Here is a 24,285-nt window from a genome sequence, read left to right as displayed (position 1 = left end):
TCCTTGGAGAGCTGGACTCTGCTCCCTTGGTCCATATGCAAAAGGGCATCACTTTGTCTCCTTTCATTCCTTGAATATTAAAAGTTTCTACAGACCAGGGATTAACAAACATTAGAGATGTCCCAGGCAGTGAGAACAGGGCTGTCATGGAAGTGGTTGCTGTGCATACAAAGAAACCCTCAACTAGAAGAGTCAGCAATGCAAGGAGAATTAACAAGCACAGTTAAATAACCCTAAATCCTCATGCATATTTATAAACTACATCACATCAAAACTAAATCAATACCCTCACTAGTTACGTATGGCCTGAGAAAGCAAGAGCTGGTAACTTGGTTGTGCTTTGCCCATTGAACTGACAAGACCCAGAAAGTCACAGGAGTAAATTCCAGAGCTGTGAAGGGGGAATTTCAAGCTGTAACACCATAGGGTAAGACAAAGCAGAGGGGAGAGAAGGAGCAGCCAGCCACAGATGGCACAAGGAATTCACCTGAGCCTTGGCAATGGAGCAAAATTTCAGTTTAAACTCTTCTATTCCTATGACAAAGAGAAACAGAAGAAATTTATTTCTGGCAAGAGAACAGGTTTCAAGATTTCAGCTGCATCTCTGCAGGTGACATAAACTACATCCCCCCCCAACATTTCATACCCCACGTGAGGCTGGGTGAGACTGTTCACATGGGGATTTCCATCAGCACAACCACCTGCCTAAATATCCCTTGGTCGTAAATATAAGTAAATATACTTCTTGGTCGCCTGCAAAGCTTCAATTACTATTCATGTCTTTTCAAGTAAATGCAATTTGAACAAAAGATATGGGAAAATGCTTTATAAAGTCACACTGGGATCACCAACCCATTAGCAAAATGTCTCTGTCAAACATGCTAAACCTGACTTACATCACTTCAACCCCAACAACACATTTTCCTTATTCAGGATTAGACTGCTGTGAAGTTGAGCCAAACCCAATTTGAATCTACCTTGAAATATATTTAGTAGACACAACTGTCCATTCCTCAGTGAATGACTTAATGGTCTGAAATACAACTGACCTGCCTCCAGTTTGATTTTATTTCACCAGTTTTACGTCACTGTGCTAATGGACTGGAGAGCAACCAGCACAGTTTGCACAGAGATGCAAAGGGGCAATGATTTTAAATTTCACTGCCAGGTTTTTCCAGAATTATGACAGCCAGGTCAATCTCTAAACTGTTAAGACCCTACAAAACCTCCTTCAAAACACAATACTTCCTGCTGTATAAAACTCAGACTTTGATTTTTATCATCACTTTCCTCACTGCTGACATACATCACAGCATTTTTATGAAAGAAAATGGTGGATGAGGGGAAATTCTACTTTTCTGGTGTTTCTCAGTGAGAAGCCAGATCTCCATCCTTCATGTAACAATTCAGGGAGGAAAGGACAGCTCAGCCTTACACTACAGCTACCACAACATGCTCCTGCACTGTGGTAGTTACTTCTTTCCCATTAAGTTTTAATTAGACAACACATGCATAAAGTGGAAACAGCCGGGCTGCAGATGAGAAGGAATCTTTTCAACTTCATTTGAGCAAACCTGAAAGAGAGCCTTCCTGTTCTTCTCTAACCACAGATTTTCAGATGGCATCTTTAAGCACATAGACACCCTGAATTTCAGGGGTCAGACAACATTTGCTAGCAAAAAAGCAATTTTCATTCCTTGTAGAAACTACCTGATACTTTTCTATATTTCAGTTGCTGTTTTGTTTTTAATACCTTAAAATTACTGCTACTTCAGCTGCACTCTTTGGTGGTACAGGGTCTCCAAGGGAGCTAAAGGTATTTATTATTTTTATGAGCAGAACCCCAAAATTGTCTTTGGTATGGAATATACTTACAGAAAGCAGGGATTTTTTGCCTGAAACAGAGAAGTAGACAAGCACCTTGGAATTCATGTGACTGAACCAGCAAAAAGTGGCCTCAAGAACAACGATAAAAATCTCAGTTGCATACATTTAGACATTTTTATCCTCCAGCGGGTCAACAGCAGAAGAAAAAAAGATCAAAAGGGGTGATAAGGGAAAAGCACATTTGATGCTAGTGATTTCAGAAGAAAATATTATTTTCTGTAATCACTGTGAAAGGAGTACAAATCTCTGCCATCGTCTTGCTTAACAGAGCTCAACAACGCTTACATTTCACTTGAGAGGAAATATCTGTTTTCATTATTTCAGCCCACTCAATCACTCCTCCTCCACTTTCTTCTCCAACTTCAAACCTTGACTCGGACGTATTCACTTACTGGAGTTTGCAAATTGCTAATCACCCATTGGCAGTATTGATCTGCACGTTTTACTGCAGTCAGAATGAGACAGCACTGGCTGGTGAATAGACTGTGAAGACTGAAAAATGAGATTAACCAGCTCGCCTCATACAGATCGAGTTATCTGCTGCCTTGTTCGCTTTTCATGAAGCTTCCAGAATGCAGCAAACTGAATCTCTTTAACTCACAAGACTGGGCTGATACACAATTCCATTAGAAGAAAAGATCAGAAAAAGCAAGTAACACAATTTCATGGAAAACAGGTCTTGTCAAACAGACTTGAAGAGATTTCAAGTCTAGTTAACTAAGATAACTGTGTTGACACAACAGAATAGGAATTCTGTAATATATTTGCCTCGGTATCAAAATCGCATTTTCTTTTAAAACCAGCATGATGCAAAATCAGACTATGGCAGTTTTTAAATGGCCCAAAAGCTGATGAACTAATAGTGACATTTCCCTGTTACTTTCCCAATAAAAATAGCTTCTTTAGCTGATCATATGCAGCACACATTCTCAAAGATACCTAAGAAAATAATAAAACCTTACTAAAATATGCAGATAACACAAAGGCAGAATTGTAGCAAACAATAAAGCCCACAAAGATAGCTTAGAAATCTGATTGTGCCAGGCACAATCATTCCCTATGAATTCAAATGCTCCGTGAGAGATCCCAGAGAGCAGAACAGTCTCAGGTACAAAACACAGCAGGTACTTTCTGGGAGACAGTGTCTGTGAGGAGGCCACAGTTAATAACTAAAGGTTACCTCTAATTTAATGCTGTGGGGAGAAAAAAAACCAAGGAACAGCCAGAATCTTTATGTATCATTGAGCAGGAAGGACTAAAGAAACAACACTGTCCCTGAAGGCAGCACTGATGAGACCCCTACAGTGATAACACACCCAGGTGAGGTGTGCAGGCGTGAGAGTGTTGCTGAAAATTAAGGAAAGTGGTGAGAAGATTTCCATGAATGATTCATGGTCTGAAAAAACACATCTTCCACTGAGAAATTAATGGAAATCAAACTATTTCATTTGCTATGGAGAAGGCAGAAGCAATTTGATCTGGGTTTTTGGTGGAAATCTGACACTAAATGGTTCTTTAATGTAGCAAACAAAAGCGTAGCAAGAACCCAATAGCTTCACTTCATGGTGAAGCCAATGAAATGGAAATAATATATATTTTTAATAGGGATGGCTAACCAGGGAAACCAATACATTGTCTATTACTTAGTGTCTTTAAATCAATATTTGATATCTTATTAAAAAGAGTCTAAGGAGCAGCCACGAGTCACTGGGCAGATTTCTCTCAAAACTGTATTTTTGTGTTATATCAGACTAATGGGTATTCTTTTTGGCCATAAACCTCTTAATTCAACTCATTCCACTTCCCCCAGTTCAAAAAAAAGTGTTATCCAATACTTTTATCCATTCTCTCTCATATCATTAATTCCCCCTCTTACTTTTTAAGCCTCCAGACAATTCTGTAACTTCAGCGTTTATTCCTCTTAGATATAACAAGAACTTAGATGCTATCACTGACAGTTTAATCTTTTTCAAGGAGAGTTTTAATTTGTCAAGAAATTATATTAGAATCAATGCCTCTAAATATAAAAATACTTTCAAATCTATGTTCATTTCAATATTCCAGTGTGGCAGGGCTGCTGCCAGGTGATGGAAATCAGAAATCCTCAGGTGATGGAAAATCAGAATGACACTTAAGACCCAACCATTGAGATTGTGCTTTTTTCCCTGAAGGAAATGTCTTTCTCACAGTCGTAACGACAACTTGAACATGCAGATGCTGATCCATACAGATCTAATCCAGCTCATTGGAAAATTACAAGGGTTATTTGGTGTTTAAGAGTGCAAAAAATCAGAGAATGGAAACAGATTTGTCACCTGCCATCTTTTTTGATCTCTAGGCTTTACATAAGGGAGTATCCATCCTGATTTAAAGGGAGTAAAGCCAATTTTAGAACTACTTTTCTGGAAGATGATGAAGAGAGAAACAAAGAAGGACTAAGATGTGAAAGCTCTACAAGTCACAAAATACAAACACACCTCTATCTACAACACCCCTAACTATGTGTACACATTCTTTGTAAAATAACCATTCTGCACACATGTTGACCCTCACTAAAGAAGCTTTAACAAATCTCTCACATTTCTGCCCAACATCCTGCTGCCAGTCTCCCACCCACCTCCCACAGCTGCCCTGAGAAGGCAGCACCTGACATCAAGTCTTGAGCACTTTTGTGGGGGCACCTGAAGGATTGCAGAGTGGAAAGGCAGCAGAAAAGCCAACACCTTGAAAAAGCACAGTTTTCCCCCTGTAATCCCATATTATTTCTGCTCCAGCATGCATGAGTCATAGAAACAACAACATGACTGTGGCTCTTCATGTGCCTCAAGCACAGTTTCAGACAGATAAAAATTTATGGTTCTGCCCTCAGGAAAGACCTGGAACATCGTGAGCTGCCACACTGGGAAAGCCAGGTTCACCAGCCAGCTTCACACTGGTCTTCTGCAACAGGTAAAACCCAGCCCACTACTCCCAGGCTTTGTTCCCCCTAAGTACCTCCTTGCCACTTGCAATTCTAACCCACATTACAAATGCCCTACAGGAGACCATAACATGGTTGCCTCTCTATACTAAGAAAAAAAAAAAAAAAAAAAAAAACCAAAAAAACCACAAGTATCTCTAGTTCCTCAATACATGCCTAGTTTCTCTGCATCCATAATAAGCTTGTCCACATTCAACTTGAAAATGCTATTCAATTTTATGAATTCTGCCTGGATCCGTACCAACCACAAACTCTAATTTGTTTTCTGAATGTTATCTCAACTGTAAGAACTGATCAGTGCCTTCACTTCAGCTCTGCAGCCTGTATATTAAGTTAAACCACACACAAATGTGTTTGCCTCTCTCAAAAACTGTTAACTGAGATAGCCTCCTATGGAAAAAAAAATTGAATACTACCTGGCAAAGAACAAGGAGTGCTGCTCTGCCAGGTGAGATAGTCAACAAATTTTGGGTTACCAGGCTGGGCAGCCCATGTAACCTCTGTGAAGATCAGCCAGCTGTGCCCAAAGAAGTCCAGAGCTGCTCCAGGCAAACTTAACTGTGCCAGAATCTGACAATGGACTGAACCTGCTAGATTTGTACAGGTGGAATAGATGCTCAAAGGAAATGTGTTATTGCAAAACCTTTCTCTTTCAGAATTGTCTCCCTCCCTCTGTGATCTCCAAACCACACTGTGCCAACAGGCACTGCTGTGTCCAAGGGCCTAAGCATCTCCTTCACAGCAAGAGTGACCACATTTCAGGGATGTTATCCACAGATTCCACAGAAGCCACTTGGACTCAGTCACACCCACAACAGAGCTGGAAGTGGCATCACCTCCTGCCTGCCAGCCCTGTGCTCTGCCAATAACCCAGCCCCATCCCCAGCTCTGCTTTTGGCACCATCTTCCTCTTGCTGCTGCTGAGCTTTCTCTCCTGCCTCTCCCCATCATGATCATTTATGTGAAGGTTTTACTTTTTCAGACATAAGCTTAATTGACCAAATATTTATAAATAACTGAAGAAGAGAGTCTGAGTTTTTCACTTGCAACAACCTTATTGCTAATTTGGGCTTTTGTCAGGGATGGGATTTATGCCACCACAGAGACCAGACAACCTTTGCATTCAAGAGATTAAAAACTTGTTCCAGTGTTCCAGACACAGGGTTGGGGGTGGAGAACTACTCTTTTTGTGGGTAAGTCACTGTGCTGCACTGCCAGTTCTCATCTGGGCAGCTGCTGCTAGTCCAAAGCATTATTGCCACTGAAACAGTCATGTGTAAATAGAGGGCAACGAGCACCATCAAAGAACAAGGTACTTGAAGGCAGAAGATGAATTAAAATCCAGTTTTTTGCATATTACTTTCTACAAGTAAACTCTCAAGTGCTCAGTCTCTAAGCTCTCGAGAAGGAATGGTAGCTGGAAAAGCACAGGGACACAGGGGAGCAACAGGGGACTGGAGTAATGAGAGATTTGTCTGCTAGTACCAGCATTTCAAAAGACAAATTTTACTTCTTTTCAAACCAGACAAATATTTTCCAATTCTCTTTCAGGAAATGGGAACATGTAGATTGACAGCAGACCCAAGGTTGCTTAAACCCTGATCTATAACCTGGCTGCCAGGGGATGCTGCAAGGGATTTGTAACCTTCAGCCTTGGCTGGTCTCTCAGACATGCAGCAGCCTTTGAGCAGCTGTGACAGGCATCCCAAACACTGCAGGAAAAAGGGAGTTGGTGTGGGGGAGAGGAGCTGGAGGAAGAGGATGAGGGTGGCTCCTGTGCAAAGCACAAGTGAAGAGAGCTGAGAAGGCCCCTCCATGGGACCACACTGTTCCTCTTAGCCATAAGCAGATCCCTCCTAGGAAGATCAGCATGAGGTAAGGTAAGATATTCCAGACTCAATTTAAATGGCTCCATCCCTTGCAGTCACATTGACCAGAACCACCTGAAATCTCCATTTATCACCTCCCTATTTTAAAACTAATCAATACCACTGCGGGACAGCAACTTTCTGTATAAGTAGAAAACAAGATGGCCTAGAGCCCTGGGAAATTCTCCCTGCTCCCCACCAGCTCGATAGCAGCTCTGATCCCGTGTCAGCCAGGGCTGTAACGTGGCCTTAAACAATGCAGCAGCAGCAGCAACTACTTTGCTTCCAGCAGCTCAACAAGCCTTGAGCTGTGAGTAGAGAAAGAGCCCCCTCTGCTTGCTTCTCCACAGCAGTGTGTGCAAGGGACCAAGGGTTTAATTGAAGGAGGGGAAGGGGCAGGTGGGATGTAGGAGCTGTAGAAACCCATGTGTGCATTCAGAGAGTTTAAAAAGGGAGAGTGAATACCTGAGAAATAGAAAAAGGTGCAGTCCACAGGCATATGCAGCTCTGCAGCTGTAATTCATGGTGTCCAGGAGGCTAAAAGCTTGTGAGAATGAGGGACTGAGTTGAGCTGTACTCTATGGGCACAGGCAGCAAAATGCCACCAACTGTCCCATCAGAGTCAAGTGTCTGTCAAGAAAAGCTGGGAAGGAAGTTAACTAACCAAGGAGGGTCCCCGAGAGAGATACAGAGGGTGGCAAAAGTGCAACAGTGAAGGAAAAGATGGGAAAGAATTGGTGTGTCCCCTTGACCCTCCTGGGTTTTTTCAGATGCATAATTCCTATGGTTGATGACCTGGTGGTTGGAGTGTCAGAGCCCATCTGAATCTTGTCACCATAACAGCCTATACTGATGTTACTTCCAGAGGAGATATACCCACTGGGAATTAAATATCCTGGCACAGAAAGGTTTTTAAATAACTCTGCTCTTTCCTTCATTCTTGCTAGTACTCTTGCTAGTAGCATGCACATTAAAAATAACTGAGGAACCACGCACACTAATAACACAAACCACAAGTGTTTGCATTAAGTTTTACCAACCTCATATGTAAATCAGCCCATAAAGGCTGGTAGCCCATTATATACTATTCAATTACTACAGCAAGCATCCATCCTGTGCCTTTCACAGTGATCTGTAGCCTGGAACAGGTTCATAAACAGCTCAGAAAGGCAGCTGCTGTAGATTTCACTTAACTCCTTATCTATCTGCTTTAAACGGATTAAATGACTATGTCATTAAAATGCTCGAAGTAAGCCTTTGATCATAAACTTCTCATCATTTTACAGTTATTGAATCTGATCCCTAATGAATCTTATTCTGCCATATTTCTGTCTCTGCTCCCGGCCTTGCTCCCCATTAGTCCTGGCTGCTCAGTCCTAATACAACTGCTTTGTATGCCTGACCACTGCCTCCTTACAGCCCTCGATCGTAGCTGCTGATTGCCCAGCCCAGAGGAAGGATGAAGTGCAGGAATTTCATTTGAGGTAGGGTCAGAAGGAGCGAGAAAATAATCCACAAAATACCAACCACCCCAAACAGCCTCTCCATATTCACTGCACAGCTGCGTGACTGCAATTCCTTTCCGTGGGCCTGCACACCGAGCAGAGAGGGGGCTTGGGCACTGTGATCTCCAACATCTTGCAGAAAAAAAGATGTTTCATTTTCATAACAAAGGGGTACAAGGGGGGAAAAAAAGCACTGCTGAGATCAGGGGGTTTTCTGCCACAGCACACCAGCAGATTTTATCAGCTGCAATGAAGGATGTGCCTGATCTCAGCATGTGCAGAGGTGGGGGAAAGCTTGTGGTGTCCAGAAGTGCCCCAGCACAAACACAGACACAGCCCATGTCTAAGCACAGCAAGCAGATCCTGGGAAAATAGAGGGAGACAAAACATCCAGTGCCCTGGTCCATACATGAGCCAGTAGGGTTGGTAGTAACCCAAGGAGAACAAATGCTTACTGGTCAGCAATCATCACTAGAGATGGGGACCACTGAGGTCATTCTGCATTCCAAGTTTTGCTCCAAACTCATTCAGGTGACAAAACCAGCTATTAAACGTGGTGCTAAATCTCATTTCCTGTACCATTTTAGTTGTGGCAAATCCAAGGGCCCACACACAAGGACTGGCAGGAGAGATCTGCAAATATTAAAGATGATAAACAGAGAGGGTCTTCTGATGCTACTATAAAGTAGATTTTTTAAAAGTATTTGTTTTTAATATCAGTATATGATATCCTGAGTCCCTGTATTTTCTCCTTGAAAAGAAGAAAACCATGTTCTGAAATTTCAGAATTTTTTTTTCTAGGGAAGTTAATTTCCCTCAGGCACAACAGGAAGAAAATGCCCAGGAATTCATGTCTCGCTGTCATTCAAAACAATGTAGAAGAATTCCACGGTGAGAGTGGCTTTTATCCTTCAGTAGGCACAAAAGGGAAAAAAAGAAGGTCCTTCTAGTAGTCTTCTAGTAGCAGAAGAACGGTACTGTGCAACATTACATGAGCACCCAAATGCTTGTTTCAGCTGTGAACTCTATTAAAAGTCATATGAAAGTGTTAAACTGAATGCTGAAAACCTGCATGTTTGATATGGAAGAGGCCCATTATGTCAACTTGCAAAGTCCTTGCCAATGCAGCAGACTGACTAATGGTAATCATTCTGCGTTCTAATTATCTTACCATTATAGCAATTTCCCTGATGATCATCCTTCTTTATTTTTTTTCTCCATTTTGCTGTTGTTCAGTGGTTTTCAATGATGCAGGCTGTAAGGCTTGGACCACCTCTTGGCCATTTGAGTGTTTCCAAAGAATACACCAAAGGGTGTGTTATTATCTCTCTCCATCATTCCCTTGGCTTTCCAGGACATACTTCGTACTTGGAAACAAAAGGATGGGAAAGAGGCAGATGCTGCTGTGCTTCTGTCCCCTCACATGCTGTGCACTGAATCAGACTGGCTGTGGAGCCCTCCCAGTTGCCCCAGTGCTAACCTCTGCTAGAACTGGTCCTCTGGCAGAGTGTACCAGTGTTGGCTACGATGGGCCAGCAGGAACCAGCATCTCTGTATCACCCAGCTGGAGTGAGACTGCCTTAGTAATTGTAGCAGAGCAAGAATGGATTTATTTTCTGCTTTATTCCAGCGAGAGAGGCCAGATTTACCCAGTGGCCTCATTCCAACCCCCAGAGCACAAATTACTTGCGGATTTCACAGTGAGCAGATAGAAGCAGGGTCACAAATTCCTAGAACCAAGGAAGTGATCGGTCTTTTCTGCCTCATCACCCTCATGTACATATTGTGACATTTTAATTAGCTTCCCCCATGTCTGACAGACATCCTGTGTCAGCCAGAGAAACCATGGCTTACTTCCTATCTTCACAAAATTTGGGAGCTTTAAAAAAAAACACCAAATGCCAAAAAACCCCAACCCAGTCCCCTTTCCCTTCATACCCAAACAATTCAATTACTTGCCAAACAGCACTAAGAATCCATATGAGAAGAATATATTCTGCATTTGCTGTGGAAATCTCTTGGTGATCTTATCAGTCTCTCAGTTCAAGCTCAAAGCTCAATTGTTTTTTCTGCCAGTGCAAGGAGACTTCAAGCAGCACCGACATCTTTTCAGATGGGGACAGTCATCTCATCTTCATTTCAATTTTACAAGAGTAAGAGAGATTTGTGGATAAACTGAAACAAAAAGAGGAATGGCTATGGGACAATCTATTGGATTCTGAACAGCTTTGAGTTAACTGCTCCAGCCAGCAAATTCTACATTATCCTGAGCTGCCTGCTTAAAGAAATAAATACTTCAGAAGCAGCCCAGACACAAGTTTTCAAGTTATCATTGAGTAAACTGGTAGAAGGGCATCATCTCTAACTTTCACACACATCTAAAGGACTCAGACTAGCTTTTTGATCCCCTGCAAGCAGGAAACATCAGTAAAGGGTATTAAGTTGAACGAAACAGCCAAAGAACTAAAATGGGAAGGATGAGAGGACAGGCTTAGGAGGAATACACTTGGTAAATTGACCGACACGTCTGTTTGCAGCATGTCCAGTGTTTTTATTCTCTAGGATGCTTGAGAGAATGGACCACACAAAAATCTCCAGAGACAGACACAGATCTGTCTTCTAAGCAGTGTCAAAGAGAAGCATCACGCTCAGAAGATGTCAGAGACCTTGAGAAAGCAGGAAAATCAAAAGTCACTGACATTCAATCCTCAAACTGTTTGGCTGTAGAAGTTACTGTCTATGTGCCACCATGGCACAGCCACTTGGCAGCACTGGGGAAACCATGCAATCACTATTCCTTCCCCCCATCACCTGAAGAGGATGCTAAGGAATGTCTCCAATCCCGCCCCCTCCTTTATTCCAGCTTCTGTGAGCCTGTGGGCACAGTCTGACATGCTGGTTGTAGCATATCCAAGGAAGAAACCCCAGCCCACACCCACTGTCTGTTCTCCCTCCTGAGCAGGCATTTCCCTCCCTGTTTGGCCACCTTTGCCATCCCTCTGACCACACTCCAGCTGGATTCTGTTGAGCCAATGTATGTGATATTCTTATTTTACACCCATCTAGATCATGTCATGTCTACATTTAAATACATTGACATGCATTCTAACAATTGTCTGAAAACATATTTATACATATATAAAATATTAAATTCCCCAGTGTTGCATTTAAATGCTCAGGCAGCTCCACCATGTTAATATTAATCATAAGAGCTCACACATATCTAATCACACTTTTCCTTGGACAATGAACAGACTGACCTCTGAGCAAGCCCTGACTCCTTGGGAAATAACCTTAAGGTCAGCAGCTCTGGCTGTGATGGATCTAGAGGGAAAGCAGCTCCACAGCTGAGCTCCCTTGCAGATTGCTGTCAACAGCTTCTCACATCCCTCTACTCATAAAAATGAGAAAATTTCTGTGATTACTACTGATTGGAACTGTGGTAGCACTGCACAGAGAGAAAGAATGCATCCACTGGAAGATAACCAAAAATACACATGAGAACCTCTGGAGAGCTCATCCTTGCTGCACAGCCTTCATGTTACTAGTTTTTCAAGTTTTTCATCTTACTAGAGCCAGAAGCACAATTTAAAAAAAAAAAGCAGTGTCTTTGTTCTGAAAGGTCACGATCTCAACTGAACATCTTCTGTCATGTCCAACATGCACAACAGCTTTCAGGGAATTTTTATTTTGTTTTAAATGTCCTGCCAAAAATGCAAAGAACAGGCACAGAGCTGCTGCATCATTTAGGAAACGTGGGGTTTAAATGCTGATCAGAGGAAGCAGCAGAGTTCCTGGTGGAGCTGAGCCCCATGCTCGGGTGAGCATGGCTGTGATGGATCACCTGGGAGCCCTCCCATCTGCATGGAACACAGCTGGGCTTTCCAGACACCCCTCCTGAGCACACAGAACCCCCTCATGGGACTCTGCTCATTTTTTTAAAAAGATTAAGGGAATGCTCTTCCCCACAGCACTTCACTTACCCTGCCACTCCAACTGTCCACACTCATTTAAACAGAACAGCCTTTCTACCTAAATTAGGTATCATCTGCCATTCTACTTTTACCTGTCTTTCAAATCTAGCTAGGAAAGCTGTCAAAAACAATTACTTTTTTTCTGACTTGTCTGGATCCATGTCTCTTTAAAGTCTTATCAAACAACTGCAAATGGAAATTGAGCTAAATTTGAGCTAAGAAGGGCCTGTATCATGATCTGCATTCAGGGTGTGCTGACAGAAATGCTTTGTTATTGGGGTGTTACTTCTCCCCACTTACACCTGGGCACACCACACTGCCAGATGAATGGCAATGCCACACATCCCAGTGACAGGAGGCATTTCGATTTTCCTTCTGACTATTTGAAGAAATTCTTCAGAGAAAACCCATTTTTATAATGTAAATCTCTGTCTCCAAGTGCCACAGAGGTGGTAGGTCAGGCTGATCAAAGGGAAGACTTTTGGGGTATGTAAGATAATGCACCAACATCTCACGTGCTTGCATCCCCCTAGCAGAGGTCACACTAAAATGTGTTTCTCTGATGCACACTGCCACCCCCACCAGTGCCTCAGCTCAGAGCATCTCCCCATTTCCTCATGTATATTTTAACATCATTACAAACACTGCCTACTCATCACTATGGCATGGCACAGGCAGATTTTTCCTCTTCCCCTCATCACGCACTCAGAGAAAACATTATTAAATTCTGACTTATTTCTTTTCCATAATCTGAGTGACACATCCTGGCCTTTTGTCTCCTAGAGAAGGTGTCAAGTTTTACATATACCAACAAGAAGAGGAAAAATATGGCACCATACCCAAAGTAACAAAAGAATAATACTGCTGAAGAATATTGTGGTCTGACTTCACAAAGCCAGACCACAACAGAAATGGCAAAGACAAGGGCAGCATGAAACTGTGACCTGTTACTTTGTTTTAATCAAAAACTCAGAAATAATTGGGTCATCGACCAAAGGCTGAAATGGTAATGAGTAATGAAAAGCTCAAAGCCTAACGTGGAGAGAGCTGCAACTCATGGACAAGGTACTCATAAAAGTCTGAGAGAAAGCACAAAGCTTCAGTAAACAAACCTTGCAAAGCGTTATTTGCGTTACACAGGTCTAAATGACATTTTTGTTTTGTTGCTCTGACATGGAAGCAGAATTCAAAGCAGCAGAAAAATAATAGAAAATGAAGAAAGAACAATTGAAAACTAATTTGTGCCACTGAATGACTACAGAGAAAAACAAGAAAACTATAAAGGGACAGTCACTCTTATTGCTTCCTGAAACTTTGCTTTTTCTTTGTGATAGAAGTAAGATTAGAGGACTTTAAAAGTCTCATTTTAAAATGATTGTTTCTGTCTCATCAGCCTTGGTGTTCACCCACAGGATGATTCGGGGAATCAGAGAAACACACAGAAGCCTTCTGGAGTTGCTACTTAGTACTACTTGACTGGGACACATTGTAAGTTTTTGGGCAGGAATTTAAATACACAGCTGAGAGTTTGAATGTGAAGTTGTAGCTGAAATGACCAATTTTTGTATACTCTTGCTCTTTTTACTATACAGGAGCACCAACAAGAAGAGCACCTCACTCCCATGAAGGCAGCACACACCCCCCAGATTTAGTGGTCTGGTGCCATGCAACCAAGCTTTGTACAACGTTTAACATCTGTTCAGAGAGCCAAGGTTTGCTCCCAGCCAGCTTTCTCATACCAAAGAAGGACTTTCTTGTACCACAGAAGGACAATTTCCTGCTGCTTGCCCCTGCAGAACACGTGTGCTGTAGGAGCAGCCTCCTCCTCAGTGTAGCAGCATCCTCATCTGCATTTTGTGCTCAATTTTCAACTCCAGCATGGATGGCACCTCCTAAAGTTCGTGCTTCCTGTGTCCAGCAGGACATTTCCCATGGCCCAGCTCTGCCTGCCTGCTCTGAGCTCCCCATGCTGCTGCTCAGGTGCTGGCACTCAGGGCACTGACCTTTCCTGTTTCAGAGCTGCTCAGGAAATCCAGCACCCACCCTTCCTCCCCCTCTGCTCATCTAATGAGCTTTGTGATGCCACACAGCTGCTGATATTTTCAAGGGTAGTGGCAGGAGAACATTAATGAATTTATTCTGGATTTTTGTGTTAAATGTATTATGCAAATGTTAATCAGTTTCTGCAGAACTTTGAGAAAGGTGCTGCATGAAATAAACAATACGGTGGCAGCTCTGGCAGTAGAATTTATAGAGCTTCAGGTGTTTAATATTCAATGTGTGAATTCCTTTAAAAAAAATTTTTTAAAGGGCATGTTGGTAAAATTTTCCTGCACAAATGTGAACCTATGCACTTGTGGTGCCTGATGTTAACAAACATTAGCAAATCTGTTCTGTGCCTGTCCTTGTTTCATTCGACATCCACTTTGTGCATCACATTTATTGAGGCCACCAAGGCCATCAAACAGCTTCTTCTTGAACCACCTAATGACAAACCTACAAGTAAATGACATGTTTACGCTTCTCCTTTCTGCTCCCGTGGAATACTTCTAATTTCTGTTAATTCTAATAACAGCAAGGTATTCAGAATTAGCACGTACAAATATTTGCATAGCCCCAGCTAATTCAGTGTCACGTAATCCCCAGGGGCTGGATCACAGCAGGTTATACACTCCCATTTTACACCAGTTCCAGGATTTCCTGCAGTACCTAATCCACGTGGCATGAGATACACAACGTTTTTTCCCAAATAACACATATAATCCTTCCAGCACAATTTATGGGTGCATTACAGGGGAAGCTCTTTTCCCTCCCATTCATTTGGGTGCCACTTTAGCACATTCCCTGAGCAGGGAGTTGTGAGCACCAGGGACACCCACACAGCAGAGCAGCTCAGACTTAGTTTCCCTTACTTAGCTCAAGAGAGAATTGAAGTGAAGGTGGTGTAAGAGCACAGGTGCTGCTCAGACCAACCACCAGGACATGACTCCACAGTGCTCCTCTGCCCCTGGCACACCACTGCCTGTGCCATCCTATCCCCACTGTTGTCACCCCAGAGCCAGACTCATTGGTTCTTCAATCAAAGCCAGCTTCCTGTGTGAATATTCTCCCCTGTTTTTATGCAAGCATTACACACCTCTGAGCTGCCATAAATTAATACCCATGATGTCTGTTTCATGTTTTTCGTTGCTGTTTTGGGCAAAACTGTGTAGCAATCCCCAGCGTGGTTCCTGCCTATAAGCACTTGAGCAGGTACACTTCCTTAGGTCAGTGCAGACCTGCTGCTGCCTGTGAAATTTAAAAGATATGCTTTGCCTGTAAAAGATGAGCTTATTGCTTATCAAATCCAGGAGTCTGTGGAATGGATCACAAATCACTCCCATCCCCTCCCACATGCTCGATGCACTGGGTGAGTGGGGCAGCACAATATGATCCCACCTCCTGCAGTCCTGGACCTGCACTTCTCTTCATCTTCTCTTTACAGATCTCCTGCTGTATGCTCTCAGTTATTCTAGCTCATAATTAAGTCCCTCTGGAGTACACGCAAATTTGTTCCCACACCTTGCCAAAAGCAGTACCTGACTGAAGACATGCCAAGTGAGCTGCCCAGAACCAGCTAAAGAAGCCTTCTAGGAGGAAAAAATAAAAATGCTGAACTTAGATAGGTGAGGTTTTCAACAGGGGCCAGCTGTGCCACAGAGGCTAACACAAGACCTCAGCATGCACAGAAGTAAAAAGGACAGGAAGTTTGTGAAAAGGGAAGGCATGGAGATAATCCAGGAAGAATGTGGGCATTTGAGAGGCCAATTAGAGAACCTTGAAAGGTTGACTATGTCCTTTTAAGTTTTATAACAGTGCAAATGATTCATTCATCATTCTTTACTGGTCACAAAATGAACAGTTAGACTTTTCAATGACCTCAGCTTTCCCTTGGGTTCTTAACTCCAAGCCAGTCACTGCCCTGCTGCCAAAGCCCTAACCATAAAATGAGTCATTGATGCTTAAAGAGGAAAAACATTCTCTGTCCACCTTCCCCTGGGGTACAGCTCCCAGATGTTTGGTTATTCCCTCAAAATACAGCATTAGAAGAAGGAGGAGGCCAGCCCAGCCACAAGGGGTGCAGAGGTAAGGAGAAAGAGAAACATTTGAATGCTCTGGATGTCCAGCACTTTTGTCATCCATGGACATCTCACTTCTGGAGACCTAAACCCAGCAGGCACTTCCCTTGAGGAATAGGCAATTCAGTCCCTTCCATTCTAACAGCAAAGTTTAACATAAATTCCAGCTTCTGTCTGGGGTAAGCTTTCTGATGACTGTCCCCATACTATGTAGTTAGTTAGCTCTCTCTGAGCTTTGAAATAATAGGCAAAAATCAATCATTTCAATATGTATGAATAATGCTGCATTTTTGAGAGCGTTGTCTTATTGGTGACTCACAGAGAGGCTAAACACAACCCGTTACTACTGTGAGCAGGGACATGGCAATCAAAGTTGGACAACCCAGAGTTTGGGCCAAGTTATGACCCCTTCCCACAAACAAACTGCCCTTGTTGGGTTTTGTCTACTCCTGAGATTGTCTCCCTGTTTCCTGTTAGGTTTTCTTGACTGCCAGCATGCACAGGTGATTCTTTTTACTCAGACACAAGTCAGAAAATACAGACTCTTTCCATTTAGCCTCCTAAATACACATGCACATACTCAAAGGGATTAGACTGCCAGCTTGGCTATGGGACTAGAGGTGATTTTCAAGCCCAAACATATCTCAATGTAAAAAAACCCACCCATCTACTTGCCTTTTATCCATACAGATCCACTTATCTGAACTCTAACTGGAGTTTCATTTTTCTCACCAACCAGCTGTGAACTCATTATGAGGACTTTAACTAGTCCTGCTCCCTCTCCAAGCATATGGATCCAATTAAGTCAAACTGCAGCTGATTTTAATCAATCTTCCTTGAAGCAGCCAACCTTGAAGAATCTCTTCTTCAGCTGGAGGAGTAGAGGAGAGCAGGAAAAGCAGGAGAGTAGTATTTGCATAAGGAACACTTCACATCCGCTTGGTTGCCTGTAAACACAGGGCTCCTAGCAGTAAGAAATGCTAATTGAACACTCCTCACAACTCCTTCCTCCCACTTTATCCAAAAAGCACTGATTTGATCAGTCTCCTTTGTTCCTGGCATCAAGCTGCACTTTTCCACCAGCACCTCTGGAAGATGGTCCAGATCACTTCAGATAACAAACAAGCCAAGCCTTTCTCTGAAATCTCAGCCTGCCCACCATGGGCCAAGTAGGAGCAGCTCAGGTTTCCTGGAAATGTTTTTTTGCTTCATCAAAAGGAAGAAGGGTAGAGGAGACAAGATAAAATTGTGTGTTTAAACCCACTCTTTTCATATTATTTGAATCCCTCTCCTGAGCCAGGGTTTCAAATGTTTTCCTTAAGATAATATCCAGGGCACCAGGGAGGCAGTCTCAACCGGGTGTCATTTCTCTACAGCTCTACATCTCCTGTGTTTTTGTAATCTGAGGTTTTCATTAGCAGTAAAGACCTGGCCAGTGAGTGATATCCATGCTAAAGTCTTTATACCAGTGAAGGAAAATCAATGCAGCCTGCAGCTAGGTGTCAAGAGGCAAGGGGGTTTGGAAGACAGGGTGTGTGGAGGTGGAAAACACCTTCAGGAATAATTCAAGCTGTCCCCACACAAGCACAGAATACAAAAAGATGTCAGATGTTATATGGCTGTGGAGAGGAAAGATATCAGCACCTGAGTTCACTTGCTAATACTGAGCTCAAGGAGTGTGAGTCACACACCAAAAACACCTTTCCAGATGCTCATTTGCCCTCTGCCCAGTCCATCAGGGTTTCCTTGCTCACAAAGTGGGCTTCTGTGCAGCAAAATTCCAGTGCCAATATTCAGATACAAAGGGATGTGAGAGGAGGAAGTTCTTCCCAGAAATGGAGATTAGACATTGGAATGGGCTGCCCAGAGAAGTGGTGGATTTGCCATTCCTGGAGGTGTTTAAGGAAAGCCTGGACATGGCACTCAGTGCCATGGTCTGGCTGACAGACATGGTCTGGTGGTGTTGGGTCATAGATTGGATTCAATGACCTGAGGTCTTTTTCAGCCTAAATGATTTTGTGGTTTGGAGAGAAACATTTTTGAAACTCTATTCCTTTCCACACCTCAGTACATTCAAACTGACATTTTTAATTAGAAATTATTAGCTGTATCTCCCACTTCATGCACCAAACACAACTTTGTGAACTCAACAGATTTAGTTCAGTGTAAAGCACTTAGAGCCTTAAATCTACAACCTGTCTCTTCCGAATTCCCAACTTTAATATGTCCCTTCTACATATCTTTCCTTCAGCAGATACAATTCCAGAAGTCAGAGGTTTTATTTTACAAGAAGGAACTGCAGATAAGGGTTTGTCAGAAATCACCTTCATTCTACTGGTTTAATGTCAGCCTTTTCTCTTTTCTCTTACATCTTTATTTGATTTGAAGGCATGTTTCTCCCATTTTTGTGGTTTTAGTCATCTTCCTGTTCAGAAAAACTTCCTCGTGACTTCTGTATGTAGTTTGTCTTGCTTTTTTCCCCTTCATGATACAGACTTTATTTTAACCCATCATTTCCCAATTATTCCTTTCAGAGGTGGAAATAAATAACATGTCAAACTAGCAACACTTCAGTGACCTTATCTAAGTGCATAATGACATTTTTCAGCATATTTGCTCAGCACTGATAGAGGTGAATTTCTAAGCTTATCCTTAACTTTGTGGGTTCTCACTCTAACAAACCTTCTTTCAATGTGTTTATTAAAAGAGTCATTTTAAACTTGGCCTGTCAAAGTATTTGATTCACAGGGTTGAATAAAAATTGGGAAGGCTGATGTTTTTCCCTCTGAGGAGTTCTTGGCCATTCTGGTGGGCACACACTGATCAATACTGAGACTTTAGCATTCAGCTGACATATTCCTGTACTTGTGCTTTTCTCCCTACTCCCTCTCTTTTGAAAAAACTACTTTAGGCATCAAGTCCTCTAAGACACAAGTAAAGTGAGAGTTTAGGGACAGGGGGAGCTACCTCCTGTTAAATTAGGAGTTAAAGCCGTGTCCTCAGCCTTAGCAAGGGAGATGGAAGAGCATCATTACCTGAATTTCAGCTCACTAACTCAAAGATTTCTCTTTCCTAGACCTGCTATTCAAGACTTGGCATCTGAAGTCACTTGGTTCATCTTTGTATAAACGAACAAAGCAGATCTTTGTGATATTTTGAGATACCACAAATAAAATAGAGAATTCCTCTGGTCAGGCCTTCTTGGAAAGCCAGAAACCACTCTAAGACCATGTAAGGCAGATTAATCATGACCTGAGCTGTAATCTGCTCTGAAACCAAAGCTGCTTGTGTGTTTCTTGGAGACCTAAGCATCCAAACACCAGCCCAAAGCTTTCATCTCCTTCTGATGACTGAAACCCAATTAAAGGAGAGCAGGGTGACAGGCTTCACACTAAACATGGCTCAGCAGAGATGCTCAGCAGCTCTTAGCTCCCTGCTTTATCAAAGCTGTCACTTCCCCTGTCTCCAGGAATGGGTTATAAAAAAAAAAAATTGATTCACGTCTAATAGGTGTCAAGATAAAATCAATGGTTTGGCTGAAATCTGGGTAATTTCAAACCTGCAGGTTTTCTACCATAAAGTAATTACAAAAAAAAATGGGAAAGATAAAGATAAAAAGAAAGAAAAATTAAGAGAATGCTACAATGACAAATTGTTCAGCACATCAGAGAGAAAAGAAGGAAGATATAACATCCCTTCTTCAAGAAGGGTGGGTGGGCTTTGATTGAATCAACAGGGTCAGGTTCTTGTTTACTCCAGCATCTTTCAAACAGGAAATATCACAAAAGCTTGAAGCAACTCCCCTTCCCTTCCTCTGCAAAGGAAAGCTGTTCCTAGGGTGACAACAAAGTGAACAGCCAGTCCACTTCTCTGCTGCAGGTGGGATTTCACAGATCCAACCCGAGTGAAAAACTGAACACCTTCTGCCCTAGAGCACAGCACCAGGAAAAGGCAAAACACACAGAGCAGCACAGCCAAAGGGACACACCTCCCATTCTCCTGACTCCACATCTGTGGGTGCTGCCAGTTCATCCCCTCAACAGCACAGATGGTTCCTGGCTTGGAAAACCCCTGCCTGCTGAGGTGATCTCTTTCCATCACTGATACCAGCAGAGAGGAGACTTCAACACCAACAAAGCTCAAAATTTCCCATCCCCTCCATGCTGCTCAGCCCTGTCTATGCTCCCACTTTGTCAGGAATTAATTTGGGGACAGACAACTTCTAGTGGTGGAGCTGCTTAACACGGACCAATTTTTAAGGCTCCAAGAAGAGAAGTCCTAGAGAGAATCATCCAACAAGACAACTGAATCTGTGTGATTACGTCTGACATCAAACCTCTCTGATGGCATGGTCAGAAACACAGGGGTGGCAGTGCAGGCAGCACAGGCTGCCCAAAGGTGCCTTGCCCAGATGGAGGGGAGGGAGGCTCCGTGCTGGGGGCACTCGGGCACATCTGCTAGAACAGCCATGGCACATGGACCATGCCAGGCTCTCCAGCTGCTCTGGACCACCACACTCCTACCTGCAGAGTGAGCTTCTCCAGCTGCATTTCCAGAGATCTGTTCTCCTCTGCCAGCTTGCTGCGCTCAGCTTCCAGCTCCTCAATTTTCAACCTGGAGAAGAAGGGAAAATTAATAGACTTTGGGTGTCCCTGCACAGTCCCACAAATAAGTAAAGCATGAAACCAGAAACAGTATCAGATTATTCCTGCATTCAGTACCACAAAATTGCACTACTGAGGCAGGTAAAACATATGGTTAAAAGTGATGTGTTTATATGATGAGACTGTAATTTGTAAAAGAAAATTAAAAATATACAATTTGAATATAAAGCAAGTTCAGTTTGGATACCTCCTGAACCACGGACTGAGTCTAGACCATCACGTTTAATAACCACCAGCAGCTAAAACCTCCATGAGGCATCAAATCTCTTTTTGATCTGATTTATACTTTTGGCCTTGGCAATACTCCTTGGCAGTAAGTTCCACAATTTAATTATGTGCTGTATGAAAAATTAGTTCAGTTTGCTTTATACTTCACATGTGATTATTTCACTGAGACCCCGTTAGTTCTGCTATGAAAAGTTGTGAATAATTGTACCACACTCCCCCCTCCATACCACAGAACAGGCCTCCTCATTATTTCCTGAAGAATCTCAGTTTAGTCTTCCTTCACAACAAGGATTTTCCATATTTTTATTGTTCTTCCTTATTCCTTCAAGTTTGATATAGACTTTTTTACATGAAATAAACTGGAACTACAAAGAACACTCAGGTATGTTCAGTAGTACAATGAGGATTTCTGTTCTATTCTCAACTTCCTTTCCAACAGCTTCTAGTATTCTATTTGTATATTTAACTACAGAGCATACCTGATATTTTCAGAAAGCTGTTCATAACAATATAAGATCTCTTTCTTGAGTGACAACAGCTCATTTAGAGCTCTCTGTTGTGGGAGTAAAAATAGGGGTGTTTTTTCTTATGTGCATGGGTTTGGCAATTATTGACATGCAACTTCATCTCCCATCTCAAGCAGCATCCTAAGATTTCTTCTGAAATTCTGAATGCTCTGATAAGCTGAATAATTTCTTATTATCTCAAACTCTGTCACCTCACTACTCATAAACCCCTTTTCTTTTCCCCCTTGTGTTGGAAAAGTACCCAATTCCCAATCAAAACCACTCTAGGACCTAGTGGAAAAACCCTCAGCATTGTGAAAACATTTATTCTTTGATTCTCCAAATTTTAACTTTGTACTACATAAGCAAGTTAACAGAAGAAATATGCACGAAGCTTTACAAAGTAAAAAAATATCTTGCATTATCTCTGGCTCAGCAAATTCTGGAGACAGGAGAGCCTCCTGGCAAGGTACCCAGATGTTCTGTCCTGCTCACATGGGCACCCACCACTGGCCACTCCCACAGACAGTACTTGGGACAGCCAGACCTCTAGGGTTTATATATTCTTATCAATCCAACAAAGAATCTCCTTTTTTTTATTCCATCGAAGTTTCTTTATGACCTTTGGCTCAAAACTTTTTGAAAGGTCAAATACATTAAATCAACCATACCAGCCTTAGACAAGTGACTGGTGAATCCTTCAGAGAACTTTATCAAACTTGTTAGGCAGGAGATAGATGTATAAACGATTGGATATAAAAATTCTGCTTGCATTTAAGAACAGAGATCAAAATCCTGATGTTCCTTCAAGACCCTCCCCTTCCACATTTAACTTCTAATTAATTGTGCAACTAATATAGAATAACACTGATCTTTGGATTCAATTTTCTCAGCAGCCTTTGCTCAGAATATTCTTTAAAATTTAATTATCTTGCTTAATACTTTTAAATTATCTAAATTAAACGGAAAATCCTTGCACCACACAATAAAGTATGCAACCATCTGCCAATATCCCAAAATTATGCATCAACAATTTCAGGTACAAGGAAGAAGCCATCTTTCCTATTCATTTGGCAACAGTTCCAAAGTTTTCCATAGAAGCAGGCTGATCTACATCATGTTCAGCACAGAAATGTCTCCCTTATAAATATGCAGCTTGGATTGCTTAAATTATTTGTAAGCCTGACCCCTGCTGGCAATTTTCAAATATTATAAAATCTCTTTTTTTCTGCTGTTGGAAGCCTCTAAAATGCCGAGGAACAGCTTTAGCACTGTCCAGGCCATTAAAAAAATATCATCAATAACTTTCAGAAGAGACACCAAGCTAGTGGGAAAGGAGGATGCTGCAGCAGGAGACTGAAAAGGTCAGGAAAAATGGAAATTCAAAGTGGAATTAATGCTTTTAATGATGCATTTCTAAATGGATTGCAGAACAGGCCGCGAGGAGAGCAACACTCTTCTCTGAGGAACAGCAGCGCAACAGCTCCTGAAAGGTAAAGGTCAGAGCCAGACACAGGACTCTCATCAGTACTTTCTCCATCCTTGACATGCTGAATTTTAATTGGGAACAAATTTCTCCCCATCCAGCCTCACAAACAGTGTGATGCTGCTGTTATCTGCCTGCAGAACTTGACTCTGTGGGGAGGTTTAAGATCAGGGCTCTCAGTTGCCCTTTGAAAATCACTCACAGCAGCAGCCAGAAAACACTTCCCAAAGACCTGAGACGCAGCTGTGATGAGGGTAGATTCAAGCCATTACATTTTTGTGTTATTTCACCTGCAATTTTAGGATTCAATAATCTGTTTGTGCCCTTTGTGCCTCGCTGCTGAGCACAAGATGATTTAAAGCTCGGGGCACTCCCAGTCAGGCAGCAGATATTCACAGAATCCTGAAATGGTTCGTGGTGGAAAGGACAGTAAAAATCATTTAGTTCCTCACTCCGCAATGACAGGCACACCTTCCCCTATTCCAGGCTGCTCCAAGCCCCATCCAACCTTGGACACTTCCAAGGATGGGGCAGCCTCAGCTTCTCTGGGCAACCCTCTCCTCACCCTCACAGGGAAGAATTTCTTCCCAATTTCCCCTCTAGCCCTGGACTGTGTCAGTTTGAAGCCATTTCTTCTTGCGCTGCCACTGCATGCCATGGTCAAAAGACCCTCTCTTGTAGTCCCTTTAGGTACTGAAAGGCCACAGTCAGGTCATCCTGGAGGCTTTTCTTCTCCAGAACCACCTGCAACAGGCACAGGAGCACCCCTGAGCTGAGGGTCACAGCCTCTCCTCCCTGAGCATGGCCTTGGGCTCATCCCCAGTGGCTGCTCCTTGCCAGTGTCCCAGCTATGGGGGCATCCTCCTGTCCTGACACAAAGCAGGGCTGTAGGGCTTCCTGCCATGCTCTGGGCAAGGTCAGCCCATTGAACCAGGGGCACTCCCTGGGTCTCCTTCAGAGACAAAACCTGTTGCACTGAGGAACAAGAACATTGCTGCAGCCTACGTGCCAAGAGGATTTTGGGACTGATTAGTGCTTTCACCATTTATCTCTCTCATATATTATTTTT

At 42.6% G+C, this 24,285-nt stretch overlaps 1 protein-coding gene across 7 annotated transcripts in view; it reads right to left on the bottom strand.

Moving 5' to 3' along the window:
* Positions 1–24,285, bottom strand: part of MAD1L1 (mitotic arrest deficient 1 like 1) — a 347,152-nt gene that overhangs the window by 132,149 nt on the left and 190,718 nt on the right. For all 7 annotated transcript variants that reach the window (XR_014958379.1, XR_014958378.1, XM_021539694.3 and 4 more), the window contains exon 15: positions 20,856–20,946. Coding sequence is in view for 5 of the 7 variants with exons in the window: in XM_021539694.3 (XP_021395369.2) it covers positions 20,856–20,946 (91 nt within the window). In the remaining 2 variants the exon portion in view is untranslated. The remainder of the gene's footprint in view (positions 1–20,855; positions 20,947–24,285) is intronic.

The sequence above is a fragment of the Lonchura striata genome, chromosome 14, assembly GCF_050655825.1.
Source record: "Lonchura striata isolate lonStrDom1 chromosome 14, ASM5065582v1, whole genome shotgun sequence".
Lineage (NCBI taxonomy): Eukaryota > Metazoa > Chordata > Aves > Passeriformes > Estrildidae > Lonchura > Lonchura striata.
Note: the sequence above shows the minus strand (reverse complement) of the source record. Positions and strands in the feature narration are given on the sequence as shown.